General features: G+C 40.4%; 1 protein-coding gene across 1 annotated transcript in view; it reads right to left on the reverse strand.

The window, feature by feature from the left end:
• Positions 1-5,142: 5,142 nt before the first annotated feature.
• Positions 5,143-24,117, reverse strand: part of LOC119691432 (axin) — a 60,098-nt gene continuing 41,123 nt past the window's right edge. The window contains exons 4-18 of the mRNA XM_048626977.1: positions 21,895-21,976; positions 21,313-21,412; positions 18,783-18,891; positions 18,434-18,582; positions 17,734-17,848; positions 17,144-17,275; positions 16,625-16,746; positions 15,531-15,686; positions 14,692-14,794; positions 14,096-14,239; positions 12,897-13,002; positions 12,292-12,424; positions 11,624-11,764; positions 10,816-10,989; positions 5,143-7,856 (exon numbers count right to left, since the gene is read on the reverse strand). Of these exons, the coding sequence (XP_048482934.1) occupies positions 7,730-7,856; positions 10,816-10,989; positions 11,624-11,764; positions 12,292-12,424; positions 12,897-13,002; positions 14,096-14,239; positions 14,692-14,794; positions 15,531-15,686; positions 16,625-16,746; positions 17,144-17,275; positions 17,734-17,848; positions 18,434-18,582; positions 18,783-18,891; positions 21,313-21,412; positions 21,895-21,928 (1,845 nt within the window). The 5' untranslated portion in view covers positions 21,929-21,976 and the 3' untranslated portion in view covers positions 5,143-7,729. The remainder of the gene's footprint in view (positions 7,857-10,815; positions 10,990-11,623; positions 11,765-12,291; positions 12,425-12,896; positions 13,003-14,095; positions 14,240-14,691; positions 14,795-15,530; positions 15,687-16,624; positions 16,747-17,143; positions 17,276-17,733; positions 17,849-18,433; positions 18,583-18,782; positions 18,892-21,312; positions 21,413-21,894; positions 21,977-24,117) is intronic.

Consider the following 24,117-nt stretch of genomic DNA (forward strand, 5'->3'; position numbering starts at 1 on the left):
CATGAGATAAGGAATGCAAGCTAACATCAAATTACACGCATATGTAAGCCTGACAAGCGCAAAACAAGAAAATATTTTCTTGCCTAGAGGAAGTCTGGTTATAAAGAAATGGTAATTTTACTCTCAGAGTTTCGCACAACTTATACACAAATTAAAGAGGAATAGGAATAAGGAAACTCCCCTTGCACTTCCATGGAACACGGCCGGCGATCAGCAAACTCGGGCTCCGGTCCGGGGGCTCCGCGGGGCACGCTCCGCGTCGGTCGCCTCAGGAATTTTAGATCGTTCTCGAATGTTCTCGATGGCTGGATAATGTTTGTAAAGCCTTACATAAGCTATAATCAAGTGCATTATTGTAATAGCAAAGTTTTTATCTACTGTTTTCTAAAAATATTAGAAATTGAGGGTAGAAAAATATATTTTTATTATTTTTTCCTGTATAAAATTAACATATGCTTTACTTAAAGCGGTCATTAATGTAAGTATCTAGCTCAAGCCAAGGGCGTACCCAGGATTTCAGCTAGGGGGGGGCAGCTCTTGAGATGATGGTCGGTCGGGTATATTGAAACAAAAATCATGAAAATTGTCTTTTATTAAGGTCAACTAGGTCAATTGCGTCTACGGGCCAAATTAATCTTTTCGATCCTATTTGAAAACGGCTTTATCAATATTGAAAAATGCCATCTAGTTACGGTGGCTTAAACTAAATACTTTACATGAACTGCAGCCAGATGGTGTTGTAGTCAACATAATATTATCCAAGTATTCAGTCATTTTGTGATTTGCACATTTTTTTGAAAGTTTGGTACTGTGACAGACTGACAGGTGATTGAAAATGTGAATCTAAAGTTTTCTTTATCAATTGATTTTATTCAGTAGGTATTCAAAACAATAGTCATTGGGCTACTTATATAGACACAAATTTTCAATGAAATAGCTTTATTTGATGAATTAATGATGTATTTTTTTTTATGTTTGATAAAAGTCTTGGGGTAAATGCGTTAGGCGTAATGGGTATATTGCGATTGTTGCAACGCATTGCCTCAAAACAGAAATCGTCAACCTTTTAATACATAAATAATTATGCTCACGACTGTAGTCGCTTTTCGCCGTAAATTTGTATCGCCGTTTTTTATTGAGTACAATGCACTAAAGTTGTCGGGTAAGTGTAAGTGTACAACCCGACTGTCAGATTTTTTCAAGCTGCTCGAAGGCCTCTGACTAGGCTTAACAACTGCTGCCGAAGCAGCAACCGGGACCCACGGCTTAACGTGCCATCCAAAGCACGGAAGCGTCCAGAAAAGAACCATTTGAAATCGGTCATCCATCCAAGGCTGACCGTGCCATGTGTTAACCTCAGTGATCAGTTACGATCACTGAAACCAGGTCGATAAGGATTTTTACTATTTATGAACACTAAACTTATTGAAGAGTATGGATTTTGCCATGCACATATTTTAATTGATATCCAAGTTTAATACCCGTATTTGATCCAATCTTACTATTTTTCTAAAGAATATAAATGAGAGGATGTATGGATGTTACTTTATTTTATTCACAACTGTCACTCACCACTATTAAATCTACATTCTTACTCACTTTACAGGAGTACTTAGGTAGTTATTTTTTCATAAAAATGTTATTTGGATTTATCATGGCTTCCATGAAAATTAGACGCATTTTCCTGATTTCTACTAAATCATCTGTGAATTCGTCAATAGTTTCTTTTGGCTAAATTAACTGCCATACTATTGCACAAAAAAATTTACTGGATAAAGTCTCTTATTTTTTACCCGACTGCCGAAGGAGGAGGGTAATGTTTTTCGATTGTATGTTTGTTTCTTTGTTCCCTCCTGTAGCCTAAACGGCTTAATAGATTTTTATGTATGAGGTATCGTTAGAAGCGTATTGATTGCACGATGGTTATAGGTTATGTGACGTTATATTAAAATGTATAAAGCGCCCTCTAGAGGACATAAAGTGATGATCGAAAAAATAATATTTTTCCAACTATGCCGTGTGGGGTATCAAATGAAAGGGCTTGATTAGCACATAACAAAAATATGCATATTGTAGGTATTTAAATCACAAAATCAAAATTATTGAAATAAAAAAAGTTAATAAACTAAAACGTGACTACTAACATACAATTTCATAATATAAAAACAACTAAAAAGTTACAAAAAAAAATATAATTATAAACAAACAAAAAACCCGACTGCACGCTAAAAAGATGAAAACAAGCCCCAATGTTAATGGAAACTATCGCAGGCGGGGACCAACTTGACCGCCACTCAAGGTACACCTATCTAAGTCACATTCAGCTAAATGTTGAACCCTCTGCTGGTCCCCGCCTCCGATACTTTCTATTAACATTGGGGTTGTTTTCATCTTTTTAGCGTGCAGTCGGGTTTTTTGTTTGTTTATCATTATTTCACGGAAAGCTTACCTATTGAATAGTTACATACTAAAAACACATTTGCCTCAAACCTGGAAAATGCGTTCAAAATCACGATTTTTTTTAAGACACTAAATAAGAAACTTTTATAAGATTCCAGCAAAGAAATCAATGCTTTAAATTTGTTAAGAAATAGTTGTTTAATAGTCGTTAGTTTCTTAAAGTAAATATCTCACTTTTACATTAAATTTTTCATACCTTTGCTCCCATTATTCCGAAAACTTTTAGTGATCTAAAAATACAACGTAACTCCAGTTGACCTTAATTAGTATGATTAAGATACAAAACAAAATAGGTAGGTAGGTAAGAGTAGATAACACGTTTTTAATTCCGACTTGGCAGGAAAATTTACGATTATTTTATCTTCTAGGGGGGGGCAGCTGCCCCCCCCTGCCCCTACCTGGGTACGCCCTTGGCTCAAGCGCCACTAGTAGGACAGGAATATGTGATCAATCATCACCACGACTATTGAATCGGACCCTACTGCGTGGGATAAAAACCCCAGGCGCCGGAGCATTATGACCAGTGGCTGAGCTTTTAAAAGCAGTAAATAATAGCATTTTACTCACGGCTTATCAACTCAAACCTTCGTTGTGAAATCCTCAGCAATGGCTGCGTGCGCAGCAGCCGGCAGGTCCCGCTCCCCGACGCCACGTGTCGCGGTGGCCGCGCCCCGCGCCGCCTGGTCCGCATCACGCTACAGCTCCCGGCAGCGAGGACTCCGCAAATTCAATATTATATTTTTCCCCGTCGGAGCGAAGCCGACGAGAACCGTGGCTTTGAGCCATTTTGCCGAAGTGTTCACTTCAAAAATCAAAAACCAACTGAGGCGCGCGGGCGACTCACTCTTTTTATATAGGCACCCGCACCTTGCAAATTAAAGGTGGAGAGAAAAATGGACTTTATTTAACTGTCACTGTGACCCTTATGATGCCGAACACGGAGAAAGTCGAAACGCCATATCTCACAATGTTTAACTAGGTTTCAGATAGGCTCAGACTACATAGTACTTACAAATATGGCACATTTGGTAAAAAAAGTTTTTCCACCAGTTTTTTACAAATTTAGAACACTGGTGAAAAAAAATGTACCATGACAAGGTGCTAGTTATCAAGTTATGGCACAGCAATAGAATAAGTTTTTTTTTTCAAAACAGGTGTTAAGTGTACCTTTGTTTTTATCGAAACCGGCGTTTATGCAGAATGATTGATATAAATGACAACCTCGATCACTTTTTAATTTGAAGCCTACTTATATTAATACTTATGGCCATTATACCGACTTTCTTATACTTACCTACCTACGCAGAAACAGCGCCGCCAGTGGATAAAAAATCATACCTAACTTCCGTTTGAAAGCGTTTTCCCTAAGACTGCCATGGCCATCCCCATTCGTCATTTAAATTGAAATTTTTTGAACCTACCTCCTAATCACCTCAATATCTCACACACACAATATCGTCTGAATGTGAATGATAATACTGATGTTCTTATGGTGGGACCATATTAACGGAAAATGACATTAATTATCGGGTTAATAAATCATTTCTCGTTAGTGTGGCCCCAGCATTAGGGGCCTCCAACCTCCCTATAGCCACCCCGTGCCCCGCGAGTAGGGCTGCTCGTTAGGTCTGAGCATTTGAGGCTGTTCCCCTGTATTTATAAACTAATCACATGAGCCTGTTCTCCTGGCGCACTGAATACTTATCTATATCACGAAACCCTAACCTCCATCAAACCTTAAATTACATAACTAGGTAGTATAAACACAATTATCAAGGAATTAAGTGTACAACGTATCAACCTAAAGAAAAACAGTCAATATTCTTACTTCTGATGTGTCAAAAGTTAACCATTACTCCCTGGTTATGCTCTAACAGAGAATGGTGAAATTGGCACTTAACTAAATTATATTTATTCTTAATCAGGTATTGATGTTTTTCTATCAGGCTTTAATGTACTCGTACCTTAAGAACGGTTTTTATGCGGTTGTTAGAAGGGAATACTGTAGGTACCTACTTAATAATGCCCTCAAGACCCAGATTATAGGGCCGCTCTGTAGGCACAGTTAGTATAGATACGTCACTCGAGGCTCCTCATAAGTATGTATATTGAAGATAAGTACCTACTTACAAGCAATGTGATGCGTGATAGTGTGAGAACCGTCTTCTCATTGTCCTTCCTCGTCCAGGCACAACCGGACACTTGTCTGGAGGACCGCGCACTAGGCAGCCTGGTTGCGCAGCCAAGGTTCGACAGTCAGCACTTACTGATATAGGGATTCGGCTGCCTTGTGCGAGGGATCCCATACAACATCATATTATGTTTTACTGGCTGCCCGCAGACGGATTAGGTAAGTAAAGTATTCAAGGCACAGGCAGTCCTCCAGTGCCCATTCGTTTTTTCTCCACTCTATAATAGTGGTCTACAATTAATTGTCTATCATGGCTAGCGGGTTGTAATCGGGTTTTTAGGCACACTTCAAAGGTATCGTGGCGTGGCATAACACAGTGGCCCTCAGTACACACTTCTGTAATAGTTGTAAGTAGTAAATAAAGAGACGTCCATCGTTAGTGTACAGCAATGAGCCATACCAAACTTATAGGTTGTAAACATATCTCTGCGGAGCGCGTCCCGACATATGAAAAGAATAAAAGGATAAACTATAAAATAAAATATCAAAAGCATATGGCACAGTTTCAGTTTATTTTTTAAATGTTACATGTCCTAGATAAAACAAAATACAGTCGGATTAGTGAATTCTTTTGCAATAAAAATATTGTTCCAACACTGGATTACATTCGATTAACATTGAATGCAGAAAGTAATACTTTGTTACTATATACGACAATATATCTCTTTAATTACTTTATTATACAAAACGATTACTTATCTTGCGCTTGCACATCATATACTAACTTAGAAAACATATTTTATTATACATTCTCATTTTAACAAGCAATTTTAACTTGGCTCCCTTATCGGCACATGTCGACAGGACGCAGTACTTTAACATTATAATATGGACCGAAAGTGCCCTTACATTTCATTTATTATATAAATTTAAAAACAATATAATCCATATTTTTTTACAGAAGTCTTGCTGACAAAAGAATTGCAAATATTTTGAAACTAAGCGAAGTTTATTAAAATCAATGGCAGCGTATAAAATCTTAGAAAAACTAAGCACCTAGTAGGTAATTTCGTTGAGAAAATTATAAACAAAATATGACCAAGTAGGTAATTAACATTAGCTATGGGATCGCTATCGCGTCATAAGCGTCTTCAATAAATAAAAGAAACTTATCATTCCTCTCGGTTGCGGCAAAACCTAAAAAGTTATATTGATTTAATTAATTATAAATATTTATAAAAAGTTCGAACCGAAACAGCGTATTCTAGTATTTACAATTTGTTAACTTATAAACTAATTAGAAGCATCAACTATAGAAAACTTTATCATTATTAAAGGCACATGATTTCGCACCCATTACATCCGTGCATCTTCCCAGACCACCGACCTACGCCCCGCTACAACCGTGACTCGCATCACCAGCACAAATACCCACAACAACCAAGTAAAACAGATATTTGTAGATGTGTAAAAATTTAAATATTAGCTAGTAAAGCTTTGGAAGACAGATAATAATTATGTAGAAGACATTGTGGCGAAGTAAATAAGAAACGTACTATAGCTACGAATCACAATCTGAAAGTGGAAAACAAATGAGAACTTATTGATCGGATTAAAGTTCAACTAAATTAATATTCTGTGTAAAAAGATAATAATAAACGTTTAAAAAACAATGCGGTGATACTCGGCACATGTTGTAGCAAAACATACATTCCTATTTCCACCGTTCTATGCATTGTGGATCGGACTTTTCAATATTCATACTAACTTAAAACATTCATATTTTACATTCCATCAACTACTAAGTACTAATGCTTTGGTTCTGCGTGCAGTAAACACAGCATAAGTAAAATATTAATAAGTAACTTAATGGTAATAAGAAACAAAATATTTTAGATACAATCTGAAACATGAAACCTGCAAAATGCTGTGTTTATGGCACGCAGAACTAAAGGTAAGGTTTTTCTTCAGAACCTTTTATGTAAAAGAAATTATTTTTGTTATGTATGTAAGTAAACAAAAGGGAGAAATGTGTTTTATCATAATATATTTCACAAAAAGGATTCTGAAGTACTGTCTCAACAAGCAAGTGTAAGTTTATCGGATGGCAATAGTTTAATGTACAATAGATTATAATTATCGAATTGCTTGCTGAGACAGTGAGACTAACAATACATGGCGGAGACTATGTAATTTGTATTCACAGCTGAAGAACGGAAATATTTTCATTTAATTAATTACATTATTGATTGAGATCCCAGTATGCATTGTTGGAAGGTTTACATAGCTTTTTAAATCGAAACTGATGGCGAGACGTAGAAAATATAATATCTATCTGAAGTGTCTCTGTCTCCATATAATTTCCTTGGGATCGGTTTCTTCAAGATAAATATAATATTTTCTTCGTCCAACATTCTTCAACCACATTAAACATTCATCTAAACAGAACACGTCAATATTACCTCAAGGTATCTTTAAACAAATTATAAAAACTAAGCAGTCATTCAATAACACTAGATTAGATTTTAAAATCTACTGCAAACTAAATGTTGGCTTAAAAATATCATACACATAGTAAGCGTCGCCCGATTCAGGCGCAAGTAAAAAAATAGTTAAATATGTATAAACTAAAAGAGAAATTCAGGAACAGAATTGTATTTATACAGTTTCATTAATATTCATAACTAACAATCTTAAACGTTAAATAAATAATTTAAATAATTCTAGGAGCATCGCGCGCCTCCGCGTCTCGTTGAACGTTTAATGTTTCCTCCATTCATAAGCTAACCAGTTAGTTGTCAGTACAAGGATTTAGTTCACTATACAATTGTCGGTTATCTTATTTTACAATATACGACGACGGTAAACAAAATATTACGTTCAGACGGAAACCTTTAACTCACTTGTCACCTTAAACTCAAACATAAAAGTCGGGCATAATGAATGCGGCATAGTTCAAATAAGTCCATAAAACTTTTCTCACTCACAAATCAACAATTTAACTCTGCGCAGAATGTCCGCCAGGCTGTCTGCACTGTAGTTCCCGTCGTCTGGCGGCAGAGGGCAGTCTGCACTGTAGTTCCTGTCTTCTACCACCAGAGGGCGGCAGTGGGCGCAGCGGTGGCGCTTGGCCACGGCTCACTCGACGCTCTTCACGCGCGCCATCACCTTGCCCTCGAACATCGGCAGCACGTCGCCGTCGTTGCTCACCTCCTCCTGGATCACCGTGTTGTCGAGGTCCGCGCACTCCGTTTTGAAGAAGTATCTGCAATTCAGATGAATATAGTTAGTATCCTGTATAGGTTAGTTCAGATTTTAGCAATTTTAAAGGTATTCATTTTTTATAAGTCCATTTGTCTCGAAGCTACCTTGCCAAAGATTTAGGAATCCTATCCACCAGGGCCTCAAGTCTGCTATTGGTTATAAAAAATATCAATGCAGATATCCTATAGAGACTCAATAGAGACTCCATTGTGATTGGCCCAAAAACGGTAGTCCCTACGACTCACGGCCAGTCTCGATAAAATATAAATGCTATTGACACAGAGTGATCGTGACGTCATCTTGGCATATTATCAGTGTTGCCGCTTTGGTTGGAATTGTAAAGCCAGCATGCACGGATCGTCCGACTTGGGCTTAATTTGAAGATTTTTCACACTATTTATTTAAAAGTATAACTGTTTTATCTGATTCGATGCTTTTTAAAATCAATAAAAGACGTGTTATGGCATTTAAATATATTTTTCATATATTAAACTGGCTGTATAATTAAGACCATAGGCAAAAAAAAAAACTCTATTGTCGTGTCGATTTGTTTGTTACACAGAGTAGGTAATATATATGGTTTTGTTTCTTATGTCAACTTTAACATTGTATCGTTTTGTTTTGTTTTGGTTTTCCCTGTTAGTTGTGGATAAAAAAACATACAGACGAATTCGTTCATTTCCCTGTTGAAAAGTGATCTCTTCGCGAAATTATCGCAAATATGGATTATTTATCGATGAATGTGCAGTTGTGCACGCTTTGAAAGCTGAATTAAGGAAAAGAGGCGCATAAATAAGCGGTCTCAAAGAGCACCTAATTCGGAGGTTAGTTTGTTTACTGTTTACAAACTTATTTTTTACCAAATGTATGCTTGTTTGCTTAGATAACAGTTATGTTTTTTCTTTTTACAGACACCAAGACTATGACCGTAACAGTAACTTGGTTGGAAACGTAGAGGACAGCATCATACAACAAAATGATTCAGTGTATACTGTTGAGTGGCCTTCAGAAACTTTGTATAGCAGTGTGAACACTAAAAATTAAACTCCAGATCTAGATATTGTCACCAATGAGTAACTACTTTGGAATTTATGCACAGTGTACGGTGGCCTGCGCCTAAAAGTATACAGGCGGAGTTTTTAAAATAGCGATCCCTGATGATGAAGGGACCAGCTACATCTGTTATAAATCCGGGGACGTGTTGTGTGTGATGTGTGTAGCAGTGGTGTTTATGTGGATGTGCTTGAGCAGCATGTGAGCTTGAGATTGCTATTTTAAAATCTCCGCCTGTATACTTTTAGGCGCTGGCCACCGTACATACCATCGCTCTTACGGTGAATGAAAACATCGTGATAAAACCTGCATATCTAGATTTTCGAACCCACAAACCTGCAGAGGACCAGCGTGGTAGGAAATGGTCCAAGCTTAGGAGTGGAGTTTAGACCTTAAGGCGATATGCACAAAGGCTCCATTCGAGTGAGCTAGGTGCAGGTACTGACACCCTCACAAATAATAGAATACTTAGTATACTATACTACCATTATTTAGTTTCAACTAACAACTCAACCAGCATTCATTGTGTGGATTACTAATGTGTTATATTTTTTGTATAGCAGTGTGTTTAAACGGAAAGGATAAATAAAAGTTAAATCAGTGTGTAACTCTTTTATTTTTATTGTATTTATTAAATGCCTAATCCATATTTACATTATGTTCTTTCTGAAATTGGTTATAATGATTTTCACAAACACGAGATTGTCGGATAATAATTATTTCACAAGCCACTGTTTTAGAACAGTTTTATTACTTGGTAACATATGTCCTCCTTTTCTTTCCGAACATAACGGATCTGCACAACAATGCGGGATAGTAACTCGATATGATGATAGTTATTTTATAATTAATAAGCTTATAAGATTCAAGATTTTAAAACTTTATTGAGAACCTGCTCCTTTTTTCGGAGTATGTTAAAAATATGGCTAAGAGAATAATGCAATGAGTATCTGAAACGTATAATAAGTATACCTAAGTATTAGATAGTCTTCTACCATCCAGTTCAGAACAATTTATTGCCAAATTATAGACGGCTCCAAACCTTCATAGATATACCATCTTTCCTGCGTTCTTTGGCTATCAGGGGAGTTAAATCCGCGGCAATCTCCTTCACCACATGCTTACTGAGGCGAAATGTCCTCACAAACTCCGAGTCCGGCAAACTCACGAGAGGATCGACATTCCGGCTCATGAAGGCGCGATTTCGACGCCGCTCCTTCAACTCCCGCCGACCTCTGTCCACTCTGTCTGCTAATATTAGCATTTCCCACCGCAAATTTAAATTATAATTCCGATCCATTATGACAACATCTGAATAATACGTGTATATTAGGTGTATCTGCTCAATGGCCTCAGAATGGTAATTTTTGACAGATAAACCGTAATGAAGCAACTGACGGAAACGTCAATAAATAGTGGACTACGCAAATTGTCACCCGAGAGACGATATCGGTGTGGCACTTGTCAGTGGACTAGCGTGTTGTTCAATGTATTATGAGTGGCTTCCATCCAACTTCCATCGAGCTGACACTATGGTCTTAAAAAATACAAGACTGCCAAATGTGTAATTTTGCGCTGTCGACATACAATCGACATACAATTATACTCTAATGCATTTAGTAGACTTGGGGCCCAGAGCGTTGCTATGGATGCGTTTGATATCCACCAATACTATTAATTGATATAGCATTTGTGCTCATTAAACAGATTTCTTTCACATCGCTGTATAGCATCTCTGGTGGATACGCAACCTTAGATTAACTAACAGATGCATTCTTTCGACTTATTTTGGTAATTTTTAGGGCAGCTAGTCACCCTTCTGAACAATAGTAAATTTTCTGCCTTGATAGTAAATTATGACTATTTACTATCCATCTATCTTTATCTGTGTAGCGTATCTCTCTCACCTGTAGTTCCCCTTCCTAGGCAAGTACTCCTTGAAGACCCTGAGCGTGAGCGGGCTGGCGGGCACCTTGATGCGGTAGGGCACGGCCTCGTCCAGGAACGTCATCACCACCACCGTGCACGGCGCGTCGCTGGTGTTGCTGCCGCTGCCTGAGGACTTGCTGCCGCCTGATGTTCTGTGGAGGAGAGGATTTGTGTGTTATCGCATCGCAACATCGCAAGTAGGTGAAGGTATTTTCATAGATTTTCTGTTTTTTTGTTGTTTTTCTTTTGGTTTTGCCAAAACAGACTCATAAGTTCTGGTCCATATACTTTAGTTGAAATTAAACTTTATAAAATATGAGCTCTATGACAAAGTATAAAACCATATAAGTTAACGTATTCCTCCTTCGTTAGGAAGTGGTACAAATCGTTATTATCAACCTTATATACAGGTTGATAATAACGATTTGTACCACTTCCTAACCAAGGAGGAGAAGGCTTTGTAAAACAGCGCGCGTAAGAGTGCTATGACGCTAAGATGTGTTGTACTACGCTCTGTTTGACGGTATTTTACCATAGTAGTAGAGAGCTCTGTTTAAGGAAGCCTTAGGGCCCTCGCGCACCGGGCATCCAAGGCAGGTTATGGCAGCCAGTAAAATATATCAAAATTCGTGGCTGCCTAGTGCGCTCCCATACAACGTCATATGTTTTACTGGCTGCCACAACCCTAGCTGAGCAGCCAGGCTGTCTATTGCTCAGGGGCCCTCAGTGAACGGTCCCAAGAGGTTGTTACACACTGCACGAGTGCAGTGACTAGTAGTGACATACTTGTTCCTTGTGGGCTTGGCGGGCTTGGTCTGCGCCATCCACAGCAGCACGCGCGGCTCCACGCTGGCCGACGTGCGCGAGCTCACCACGGAGACGCCGCTGTCCGTCGTGAGCGACGTGCCCGTCTTCTTGCTGGACCCTCTGTGGGGGGATTACGATGGATAATTAGATTAGGTTTTTTTCTGGGCTGAGCACACACGTACTGGAATATTTGAGCGGTATAATACCAGAATTGAAGATTAGTGCAAATATACCGGAGCGTGTGTGTCAAAACTTTTTCCCGAATGTTTCAGACAAAAACATACAGTAATAGATGCTGTAATAATAAGGCTGTTTAAAACAGTAAGCGGATTTCATCACGCACGCGGGAGGGCACGCTATTTTCCCGTGATCAAATCTGCATGCTGTTAAAAGCAGGCTAACATGGTTGAAATTGTGTGTGTGTGTGTGTGTGTGTGCGTGCGTACCGGCGCGGCTGGTGGTACGGGTCGGAGTGGTGGCCGGAGTCGGCGCAGAGCGCGGAGGGGGCGCGGGGCGGGTGTGTGTGTGTGTGTGTGTGTGTGTGTGTGTGTGTGTGTGTGTGTGTGTGTGTGTGTGTGTGTGTGTGTGTGTGTGTGTGTGTGTGTGTGTGTGTGTGTGTGTGTGTGTGTGTGTGTGTGTGTGCGTACCGGCGCGGCTGGTGGTACGGGTCGGAGTGGTGGCCGGAGTCTGCGGAGAGCGCGGAGGGGGCGCGGCGGCGGGCGCGGGGGGGAGGCGAGCCGCCCGGCGTGCGCTCCGACCACACGCGCGACACGTGCTGGTCTGTGGAAGAAATAAACATTCAATAAACAAATAGGTCTAATCATAATAGCATGGGCTGCCGCCCCAGTAGGCAAACTGTTCGCCGACTTAGTTAGCAGAGTCTTCACAGTTTGCTCGTTATGAGACCACTCTATGCTCTCCTAGTAATGCGCAAAATATCGCACTGGGCAGCCTTATTAAGTGCATGTGCTAATTAATTACAGTAAATTATGTCTATCACCAGGGAGCTCTAGACTCTACGCGAAGATGCCAAGAGCAACATAGCTAGCTAGCCGTAGTGGCCTGAAGGCTAGCGCGGGGCGCAAGTATGCAGCTGTGATCTCTGTAATGAATGGAGCTACTCACCCAGTATTTCCTGGTCGTTGTCGTCGTCGACCTGCAGCTTCTCCCGGATGGCGGCGGCCACCAGCTGCCAGAGCGAGACAGACAGCTCCCTACAGTGCGCTAGTGCGACAGAGACGGAGCTACTCACCCAGTATGTCCTGGTCGTTGTCGTCGTCCACCTGCAGCTTCTCCCGGATGGCGGCGGCCACCAGCTGCGGCGGCAGCGCCTGCGTCGACGCGTCCTCGCCGTCGCCCTGAGAATAAGAAGACAAGTTAGGTATTTACAGTTAATAACATAAGTTTATAATGGTATATAGATGTTGGCAAGTTGCCATGGTTACGACAGTGGTTAGGTAAATGGGCGTTTTCCACAAAAGATGCTTTCCTACGAAACATCAGTGTACGATAACATTATGAGCCTAAATATATTACATCTTCACTATAAGTGGAGACCATGGATAGGCAAGTGTAGGACAGCCTATACAGCCCTAGACAGCCGGTATAGTGGCTGAAATCACAGGCTTTGTGCTCCTTGGGACAGGCATCCAGCGAGGAGGAAAAAGGAGGTTGTCAATTTGTCTGTATTTACTATCAATAGTAGTCGATACCGCAGCCACCTGCATGCGCTGCGGGCGCGGGATCACACCGTGTATAACATCAGTATGTAGTGGATACCTCGGCCAGGCGTCGGTCGAGGCGGTCGTGGCTGTCCTGCTCGCGCTTCACTCGCTCCAGCCGCTCTATGAGCAGCGTCACACCGTGTATAACATCAGTATGTAGTGGATACCTCGGCCAGGCGTCGGTCGAGGCGGTCGTGGCTGTCCTGCTCGCGCTTCACTCGCTCCAGCCGCTCTATGAGCAGCGTCACACCGTGTATAACATCAGTATGTAGTGGATACCTCGGCCAGGCGTCGGTCGAGGCGGTCGTGGCTGTCCTGCTCGCGCTTCACTCGCTCCAGCCGCTCTATGAGCAGCGTCACACCGTGTATAACATCAGTATGTAGTGGATACCTCGGCCAGGCGTCGGTCGAGGCGGTCGTGGCTGTCCTGCTCGCGCTTCACTCGCTCCAGCCGCTCTATGAGCAGCGTCACACCGTGTATAACATCAGTATGTAGTGGATACCTCGGCCAGGCGTCGGTCGAGGCGGTCGTGGCTGTCCTGCTCGCGCTTCACTCGCTCCAGCCGCTCTATGAGCAGCGTCACACCGTGTATAACATCAGTATGTAGTGGATACCTCGGCCAGGCGTCGGTCGAGGCGGTCGTGGCTGTCCTGCTCGCGCTTCACTCGCTCCAGCCGCTCTATGAGCAGCGTCACACCGTGTATAACATCAGTATGTAGTGGATACCTCGGCCAGGCGTCGGTCGAGGCGGTCGTGGCTGTCCTGCTCGCGCTTCACTCGCTCCAGCCGCTCTATGAGCAGCGGCGCGAACTCGGCCGGCGGCAGCACGCGCAGCTGCTCCGACTGCATGCGCTGCGTGCGCGGGATCACCTGCGGGACGAGATAACATTATAACATACTGTTTATTACACTCAATAATAAAATGTACCTACATAAATTTTCAACACAATAGGAATAGTGCGAAAAGGAATAGGCGATGTGTAGAGACAGAGTCAACCTTTCTTTCTGTATCTTCTTAGTTGTACGGCTATGTCCACACAGGCAGGAGGTTTGTTTAGCGCCTAGTGCCTATCGACTCACCAAGCGAGTAGCTCAGTTAAATAAACGTTCTAGTATCTTCGTGAACGGTCGCATTGCTACCCGCTAAGCAAACCTGTCTGTGCGGACGTAGCCTTTTTCGTACAAGGGGAAACGAGCTTTATTAGTTAGGCATAAGCATCTGTCAATGAAACGTATCATGCTATATTTTACGAAGTTATAACCGCGAGAATTGACCCATAAGAGCAGGAGAAAATAATTAATGATAAGACTTTTAAACGTACCACCATGGAGGAGTCCATCTCCTTGTTGAGCGGCGCGGGCCCGTGCAGGCGCGCGCGCAGACGCGACGACTCGCGCCCCTCGCGCCGCAGCGACATGCCGTCACTGCAAGCATACGGTATAGTTTAATCATTTGTTCAACTATTAAAAGTACACGTAAAAGTATGGTGTTGTTTTGTCAGCTGTAGCTAGAATATTCAGTATTTCAGAATGAGGCTCTAATACTTTTACCGACTAAGCGCTGATAGGTATATATGTGATTTTAACAAAGACTTACTTAAAGATGAAAACAATGTTCTACAAATGTATCAATATCACAAAAAAAACTGCGTTATACTATGTCTAATATGTAAAACGATTCAAACAAAGAAAACATGTTTTAAAAGCCATTCGGTAGATTTATGAAATCTAACTATGTAACTATGATAAACTTACTTCATTAAACTGATGTTTGCTGGCAGACGCTGCTCGGGGCTTCTATGTAGTTCTAAACTTACTTTATTTACGTCTTTGTGTCCTATTTGCATTATTTCTCTTACACATACGTTCATAGCGTTATGTGAAAATCATAATCATCTTCTTGGAGATATTATGTAGTGAAAGCAACTTATCTGACTGATTATACCGTCAAACTAAAGAATTATCAGCAAAAAAACGGGAACACATACGATTAGTTCATTTGAAACTGGGTCGGATAAGTTTTCTTCATTATACTTTTGTGACAGCTAACGGATTCAGCACGTAACCACGGTATTTATTATCACGAATATTACTCCAACTGACCCTCAAACTAAACCTAAACCTTATGGCTTACTTATAGTTACATATTATTTTTACTTACACACTGCTACCAGAAAGCGATATAGCATCACTATCGGTCCGCCCGCTGCTGAGACTGGCTCGCTCGGAGTCTTGCCGTGAAGTCGTGCAGTAGCCCGCATACGACAGGTGAGGCGCATGCGAGTACACCGAGCGAGAGCGCCCGAACGACCCCTTACTGCGCCGGGTTAACACGCGACGGTCGAAGGGTTAAGGGATTGGGAGGTTAGGGTCGAAGGATGCGCGAATTGGGTGGGGATAAATGTTATGGAAGCGAAATGTAGGCGGGGGCGAAATGGTTTGGTAAAAACGGATTTCAATGAGCATGGCATTGCACATTCATAGATTATGTGCATCCATAGCATATTTTATATGGGGAATCAAAAAATTAAGGTAAGCAAGGATTTAAACAAAAGGGGGCAGTGCGCAATCAATTTCAGGTTTTAAGTCAAGGGATTAAGGATGGGGTGAGGATCGTTGCGGGCACAGCAGTACGTCGCATGCAGGCGTCATTACATGGAGGGGGAACAAAAGAAAACACAAAACAAATCAGTTAAGCGAAATTAAAAACAAAAACTATCAATTTTGGAGGGTATAAGGGTGGTATTGATATGTGGTTAGGTAGAAAAGATAAGAAAGAAATCAGCAATGAGTTAAAATATTTTACAAAGTAATGTCTCATTGGTGGAAGATTTTCCTTCTTTTCTTGTGTAACTAATTACATACAAATATTTAATCATGTAACAAAAACGGGTATGATATTTACAAAATACCATAAGCATTAGACAAAAATGCTTATGATAGGTATCATGCTAGGTACGGGGTCACACATAACAAATTAAAATTGGCAAATAAAATTTAAAAGGATGGGGAATACTACCAACAAAATAATTATCATTTTACTGCTATTCAACCGCTGCAAAACTAACGCAGCATTCACACCGCTAGATGGCGACACTTTCGGGCAATGCAACTATCTTGCCTGCTCAGGCGCAGACTTGCAAACTCCTTGGACCCATAAACTCTTTGGTGCCCATCGCTTACAGTTACAACCTCCTTGCTGCCAAAAAAGTGTCCCAGCGGTAGAGTGAAATACTCCTTGCTCTCAATACTCACGGTGCTTGTTCTGAGTGCAGGCGGCGCGACTGCGTGGCGAGTAGAGCGTCGTGCGTGAGTCTCGCCGGCGCTGACCCCAACTCCTGACCTTCGTGGAGCGTGGCCAGACCCGGCGCCGGCGTCTGGGGAAACACGTGGGTTGTGTTATGATTGTTGTGGTGCAACTAGATGTTTTTGTGATTGTTAGGTCATGAAAAAGTAAAAAAAAATAGGTTTGAATTTTGATGGTGTTTACAATAATTAGTGTTTAAATTTGAGCAGCAAGGGGAACTAGAGATTTTTGAATTCCAGAAGAATTCCTACGGTCGGAGAAGCTTTCATGACAAAGCTAAACAGTGAGACAATATCATAATCGTTAGCAGCCCATACTCATCCAGACATCTATCAAGGAGTGCCACAAGACAACACTCACTTACTACCAGCCACCTAAGCTCGTTGCTCCAGCGGGCGCCCCACCCCATGTTGTTTACCTCCACTGTAAGGACTAGCAGGCTGGAGGGCGTCCCACTCTCTACTTACATCTTTCCCGACGAGCGCGGGCGGCGAGGCGTCGCGGCTGGACAGCGGCTGCGTGGACGCGCTCACGTACGAGACATACGCCTCGGAGCGAAGGAACGCCTGGTAGGTCGACTCTGTGATGGCGCGAGTCACCTGGGGATACAAATTTGTTATATTAGTATACATCAATAAATAATACAAACCGTGACTTGCATTTTATTCGAAAGAATAGATTCTATCCATTGTACATATATGGTCACTATCCTACGCATGCTTATCCTTGCTAGGGATAGTAATTAAATAATATATTATAGATAGTGAAATATAAGCGGTCCTCTACATACACATACATAGATTGGGGTCGCGGCCCCCCAATCTATAGAGTTCTATATCTGTAGGCATGGATTATGCATAGATTATAAAGTCGAAGTCCCTATTTGTTCCCGTAATATTTTTTGCCGTTCTACAAACAGTAGCTAGGTTATATAGTAATCGGCACACATTCTAAAAACCATTGTGGTCAACTTGTACCACCTTGTTAATCTTTTAAAAATTGAGTTCTATAGGTCTGATTTCAGCAAACCTTTAAGTGAAAACCCATAAGGTAGTACCTCCTGCTCCATATCATCGAAGATGGTGCGGTCGATGTAGCTGCCGTCCTTGAGCGCCTGCTTGACCTGCGCCTTCAGCTGCTCCGGCATCGCTAGCTGGGACTTGCGCAGGAATCTGAGGGGGAGAGGGGGGTTTAAGCATTGACTACTGACCAAGACTTTAGTATAAGTACAGTATAAAGACTCACACCTTGTACTAATGTACTCCCTTGCGGGGTAGGCAGAGGTGCATTGCTGCACTCACTTTTCGCCAGTGTTTATGTTAGTCCCAATGTAATAGACAAGACTTTAGTTTGGGAAATATTATGTATTCTAATGCTTGACACTGTTGTTAGATTAGGTATACTTGGTTCTATGTATGTAAGTGACCTAACATATAAAAATAAATCCCAACAAAAAAATATATAATTATAAACAAACAAAAAACCCGACTGCACGCTAAAAAGATGAAAACAATCTCCCTCTCACCGAAAAGCTACGTACAGACCGGCCCAACGAAGCTTGGCACGAAGTTAGCCGACACCCTGAATGATTTCATAGATTACTTTTCAAAAATCCCACGGGAAAACCCTTCCAAGGCGCAACAAATCCCATGGAACATCCAGTCGTAGTTTAAATTCATTATTTGCGAAATCGTTAATGTTTCGGCATTGATGGAACATTACAAACCGCGACAGTATTTATTATTATTCATACTAACTTGTATATAACCGCAACGGTCTGCCTGACGGCCGGCTGCTCGGTCTCCTGGCGCAGCCCCAGCACGGCGAAGTAGAAGTCGAGCCGGTCCGTGTGCAGCTTGCCGGCTCCGGAGACAAACGAGCGGAACAGACGCACGCCCTCCTCATCCTGGTGGGAGTTAAAGGAACAATAAGTATAAAAAGTAAGAGTGTATTGTACTAAGTTAAAAGAACTCATTGGTACATGTCAGCGCCGGGATTCGAACCCGCATCGCTGGCGTGAGAAACGGGCTCTTATACCCGAGTACCCGACTGAGCTATCACCGCTCACCAGCTGGCTGCTTAAATGATGATTACTTTGAGACATACCTCGAGAAGAGCGTGCAGCGTGCGAGCCCAGCGCAGGTAGGGCGGCGAGGCGGGCGACCGCGCCGAGCTGGCCGACGAGCCCTCCGTCTCCTCGCGGTACACGCCGCCTCTGCAGATATAACACTATGTTAAGTCTCTAGTCTGTTAGGTACATAGAGGCCCCTAAGCCCATACCTAATGTTTATAAGCACAGAAAGTTTGAGTATGTAAGTATATCTAGGATGGGAAGGTCCTTCTGTCACGCCACCGGCGCTGGCAGAAGCCATGTGTTTTTCAGGATACAGTCAAGAAAGTAGCAGATTTATGTAGGTAGTCACAAAACACAATATCGAGTGTGGGAAAAGTATTTAAAAAGTGAGAAGTGGGCAAACTCTTTTTGTACATATATATAATTCACCCAAAGGTTGCCTGGAAGAGATCGCTTTTAGCGATAAGGCCGCCTATTGTGCTAACTCCTTTTGTTAATGTTATGTATGTTGTGTGTTTTGTTCAATAAAGTTATATTGTATTGTATAATATACAGGGTGTCCCAAAAGTCAACGTCATCCCTTAAAGAGCAGATAGATCAGCTCATGAGAGGCCAGAATATCACAATATGACCTTAGTAAAAACTCGATAATTTTCGAGATATTGACACTTTTATAAATTTGCTGAAAATCGACACCTTGGAACAGTTTTTTGCGTGCCGCCGGTACAAAAATCCATATTGTTAAAATTTGTTTGGTGTTGCATCACCCTGTATAGCCCTGCTATTGATCGCAGTCAAAAAAAATATCGAGTAATGCTGTATGTTTAAAAAAAACACGGGTTTCAAAGTCATAAAAGGTAATCGTATTTTTTTATAAACAACTTTGACTCTACATACTGTAAAAAAAATATACCACGCAAACCTGGCACCTTATTTGAAAAGATTGCTCATTTAATGCAGTTTCCAAAATGGTATGAAACGTTGCTATTGTTTCAATTAACAAAAAAGTTATTGCTATTTTAGTACAAAACAACCTCGATGTAAAATTGTTTGAAGGAAATTTATCTGACTGAATTTATTAAGGGTAAGTCATGTTGGAATGAGTAAAAGTAAAATAGGTGGTGTGGCCAAGAGTGGGAAAAGAGACAACGTTGTCACAGTTAGTAAAAAAAACGCATTTTGAGTATCTTTCTCGGAAAAAGTTGGACTATAGCAACTCCACATTCCCCATAAATGTAGCGCATGGTAACGTACATTCCTGAGTAGTGCTAATGTGTCATATTGTACAAGTAAAACGCTTACACATGTACATTGTACACCCACAGTATCCAAAAAAGGGACAGATCAGTTTGTCATTAACATTACCTCTAATTACTTGTTATTTATTTTAAAGTTATTGTTAAACAAAACCAAACTCTCAAAATTATGATTATGACCATTAATGAGTATAATTTTTTGCTGATTATGTACTTAATATAATAATGTGGTTTTATAATTTTGAGAAATAAAAATAAAAGTCAATAAATGTTTGTTTTTTTTTAAATAAGGTGTAAAAAACGCAAAATATGTTTTATAAGAGTTTGGTAAGTTTTTTCTTAGCTATTTTTGCGTCATCTATGTTGCCACGGCTGACCCCACCACCTATTTTACTTTTACTCATTCCAACATGACTTACCCTTAATAAATTCAGTCAGATAAATTTCCTTCAAACAATTTTACATCGAGGTCGTTTTGTACTAAAATAGCAATAACTTTTTTGTTAATTGAAACAATAGACGACCGAATGGCGTAGTGGTTAGTGACCTGACTACTGAGCCGATGGTCCCGGGTTCGATTCCCGGCTGGGGCAGATATTTGTTTAAACACAGATATTTGTTCTCGGGTCTTGGATGTGCCCGTAAAATGGCAATAGGCCCGCCCCCTATTACATTGGGACTAACATAACACTCTGGCGAAAAGTGGGTGCAGCAATGCACCTCTGCCTACCCCGCAAGGGAGTACATTAGTACAAGGCGTGAGTGCGTGTTTTTTTTTTTTTTTTTTGAAACAATAGCAACGTTTCATACCATTTTGGAAACTGCATTAAATGAGCAATCTTTTCAAATAAGGTGCCAGGTTTTCGTGGTATATTTTTTTTACAGTATGTAGAGTCAAAGTTGTTTATAAAAAAATACGATTACCTTTTATGACTTTGAAAACCGTGTTTTTTTTAAACATACAGCATTACTCGATATTTTTTTTGACTGCGATCAATAGCAGGGCTATACAGGGTGATGCAACACCAAACAAATTTTAACAATATGGATTTTTGTACCGGCGGCACGCAAAAAACTGATCCAAGGTGTCGATTTTCAGCAAATTTATAAAAGTGTCAATATCTCGAAAATTATCGAGTTTTTACTAAGGTCATATTGTGATATTCTGGCCTCTCATGAGCTGATCTATCTGCTCTTTAAAGGATGACGTTGACTTTTGGGACACCCTGTATAGCTTAAACTTTACGCAACAATCACTGAACCCTTATGTCTTTCTGTTGAAAATGTTATAAAGCTATGTACTCACTTGGGCACGTGCGGGTGTGTGAACACATGTTTGTGCGGCCTCCTCTCCTCGCCCGACGCGGGCGGCAGCGACGCCCTGTCGGCAAGCTTGTGCTCCCAACCTGCGCAGGCCACACCACATTACATTACACACCTAGTTACTGTAGCATTAGGATTCAAACCGTATTGGATGAAGCTCATATTATGGTAAGCTGCTGATAGAAAAGACCATAATTTTTTGATTTATTGGATGATACGCATTGATATATTAGATTTCAGCAGCAGATCCAGAACCATTGAACACATGTAGCTATGTTTAGCAGCCAGAAGGATGGGTGGCCACTGTCCACTTCACCAGTACACTATCCATCATCAAACCTGCATCACGGCAACGCCACAGGACACGAGACGAGTACGTCAGAACGACCTTTTATCACGTCCCACTATCGCGCATTGCGCCGTGCTAGATACGCTGCTCATTACAATATGAGACTACACACTTCGCTTACATATAATAAAAATGGCGTCATCATTACTTGAGCTTACACTTTTCATAACTTTAATCGCTAAACCACAACAGCTTTCACACTACAATATGACATACCTTGCGGGTGGCCGCCGACGGGCGTATGGCTCATGGCGCTCCGGCCCTGCTCCCACCCGCGCGCTGCATGGCGAGACACCACCTGCAACAATACATATACGTATTTACATGTATTGCATAAGGGCAAATTTTATGAAAAACTGCAAAAATATACACCTTTACATCTAGGAATTGAACAAGATCTGATTTTATGGCTATCGAGAAATAGTAGTTGGAAAATTATACGTGCAATAAAGAATATATTAATTACAATTTGAAATGTTCTTCAGCTTTGAACTGTGTCTAATAGGGTGTGTCCTAATGAAATAAAAGTGTTTTTTACACATACCCTCTTATTTTATTATAATACCTACCCTAATGTTAAAGTGTGAAAGTATTATACTTTACCCCTTATTCATAGAAAAGTTACAGAATGTTTTAGCTACTGACATTCTATATCTTTTCTATGAATAAGGGTTATTTTGTATAGGGAGGTATGCATTCTCCAGATTTACTTTCAGGACAACCAAAAGGTGGAATAGGGAAGTAAACGACAAACTGGTCCAAATTCAGCAATAACATTTGTTTTAATGCTTTAACTTGAATCCCTTACATAAAAGTATAAACAAAACTTAATGGATTAAAGACAACTCCTTCCAACTTTTTATACATATTATACCTGCATAAAATATGCAACTAACTTACTTGAATAATTTTAAAGCATTTCAGTTTGAAACAGCCCTTTAATAATCTCACAAAAAACATCAACCCCATACTAAAATGAAATTATCAACGCACAAAATGTCTGATCCGCTGCGCAGCATCCAAACACCAAGCCACCAAAAAAATCAATAGAGTACACAATAAAGATCATGCCAAGTAGTAATATATCTGAATTCTGTGAGTGTAAGAAGGACAACATGCAAAAAAAGTGAGACAGCGGACTGAAGTCAAGAGTCTTTCATCATCGATCGGCGTGGGTTTTGAAATATCCAACTTGGACTAAGCTTCCTTTGTTATGTGCATCAGAATTATTAAATGTAGGGTATATTACACTAGTGTTATAACCAATAATAGAATATCAAATTTCATAACCAATTGTAAAAATAATATTTGGGAGCTTTTTTGTACAATAATTTCATGGTGATCAGCTTTAAGTTCACTAATACTTCACAAAAGAGGATGAATTATAATAAGAACATGTCAAAACATATTAAATCATAACTTCATGCTTCAATACTTAGCAGTAAAAAATGGGGCAAAAAAACACAATAATAGACCTTACCACACTCATTGTCCTTGAACAAACAATACACTTTGGAGGTACTACACCAGTTAATAGATTTACTTTTTATATTATTACAGCTTATTACAAGCAGATATTAATATTTCACAGAAAAAATGTAACTGAGAAGAGCACGACTGCGCAATGCTCCGACAGCGGGACGAGTGAAAGGTCCGCAGTCAGCCACCAAATGTTCCCTAACAATAGGGTTGTTCAAGCTTTTCTCATGCCCCTCATGCAATGTAGTATATTTATGTACATGATAGGATGTATGCATTAAAAAAATCTATACCCGCTGCCAAGTTTTTTGTTGTTGAAAGTAATCTCATGTAACAATATATTTAATAAGGTTATTATTTGTTGTAAAAAACAAATACAATACACACTACATATAGCTACACGAAATTTCGAATACACAATAGATACATAACCTAAGTAGGAATTTGGTTATTTATAGAAATTAGTATATTACAATTCAACAACTATTGTTACCAATACCGTTATAGTGAAGTAACCTTCTTCTTATATCTTAATGTGGATTGCCAAGCTTGAATTTAGTTCTTCTGACATTCAAACATTCTACCAAAAAACCCGAAATTACTTTAGAAACAAAGTTTTATGGTATGCTTTGGATATCCATTCATATGTAAGGAATACTATCACGTGTTGTATTTATGAAAAGGATTATAATATCACACGGAGTATCTACAAGATAACAAGGAAATAAACAGGATCTTCATAAATAATAGAAATCTCACCCGGAAGAAACATGTCATGTATTTATATACGAACCATGACAGAAACCTTAGACGAAATTATCGTAACTTACCCTATCACTATCACAGAACTTTGGAAGACTGGTTAATTGAGGAACTCGTCATGAGCTTTTCATAAGCTACTAAATAATAAATTAGCTTGGTTGCGTTCATTTGTAAACAACAGTGACATTTTGTGTTGTT

This window comes from Plutella xylostella, chromosome 17 (assembly GCF_932276165.1).
Source record: "Plutella xylostella chromosome 17, ilPluXylo3.1, whole genome shotgun sequence".
NCBI lineage: Eukaryota > Metazoa > Arthropoda > Insecta > Lepidoptera > Plutellidae > Plutella > Plutella xylostella.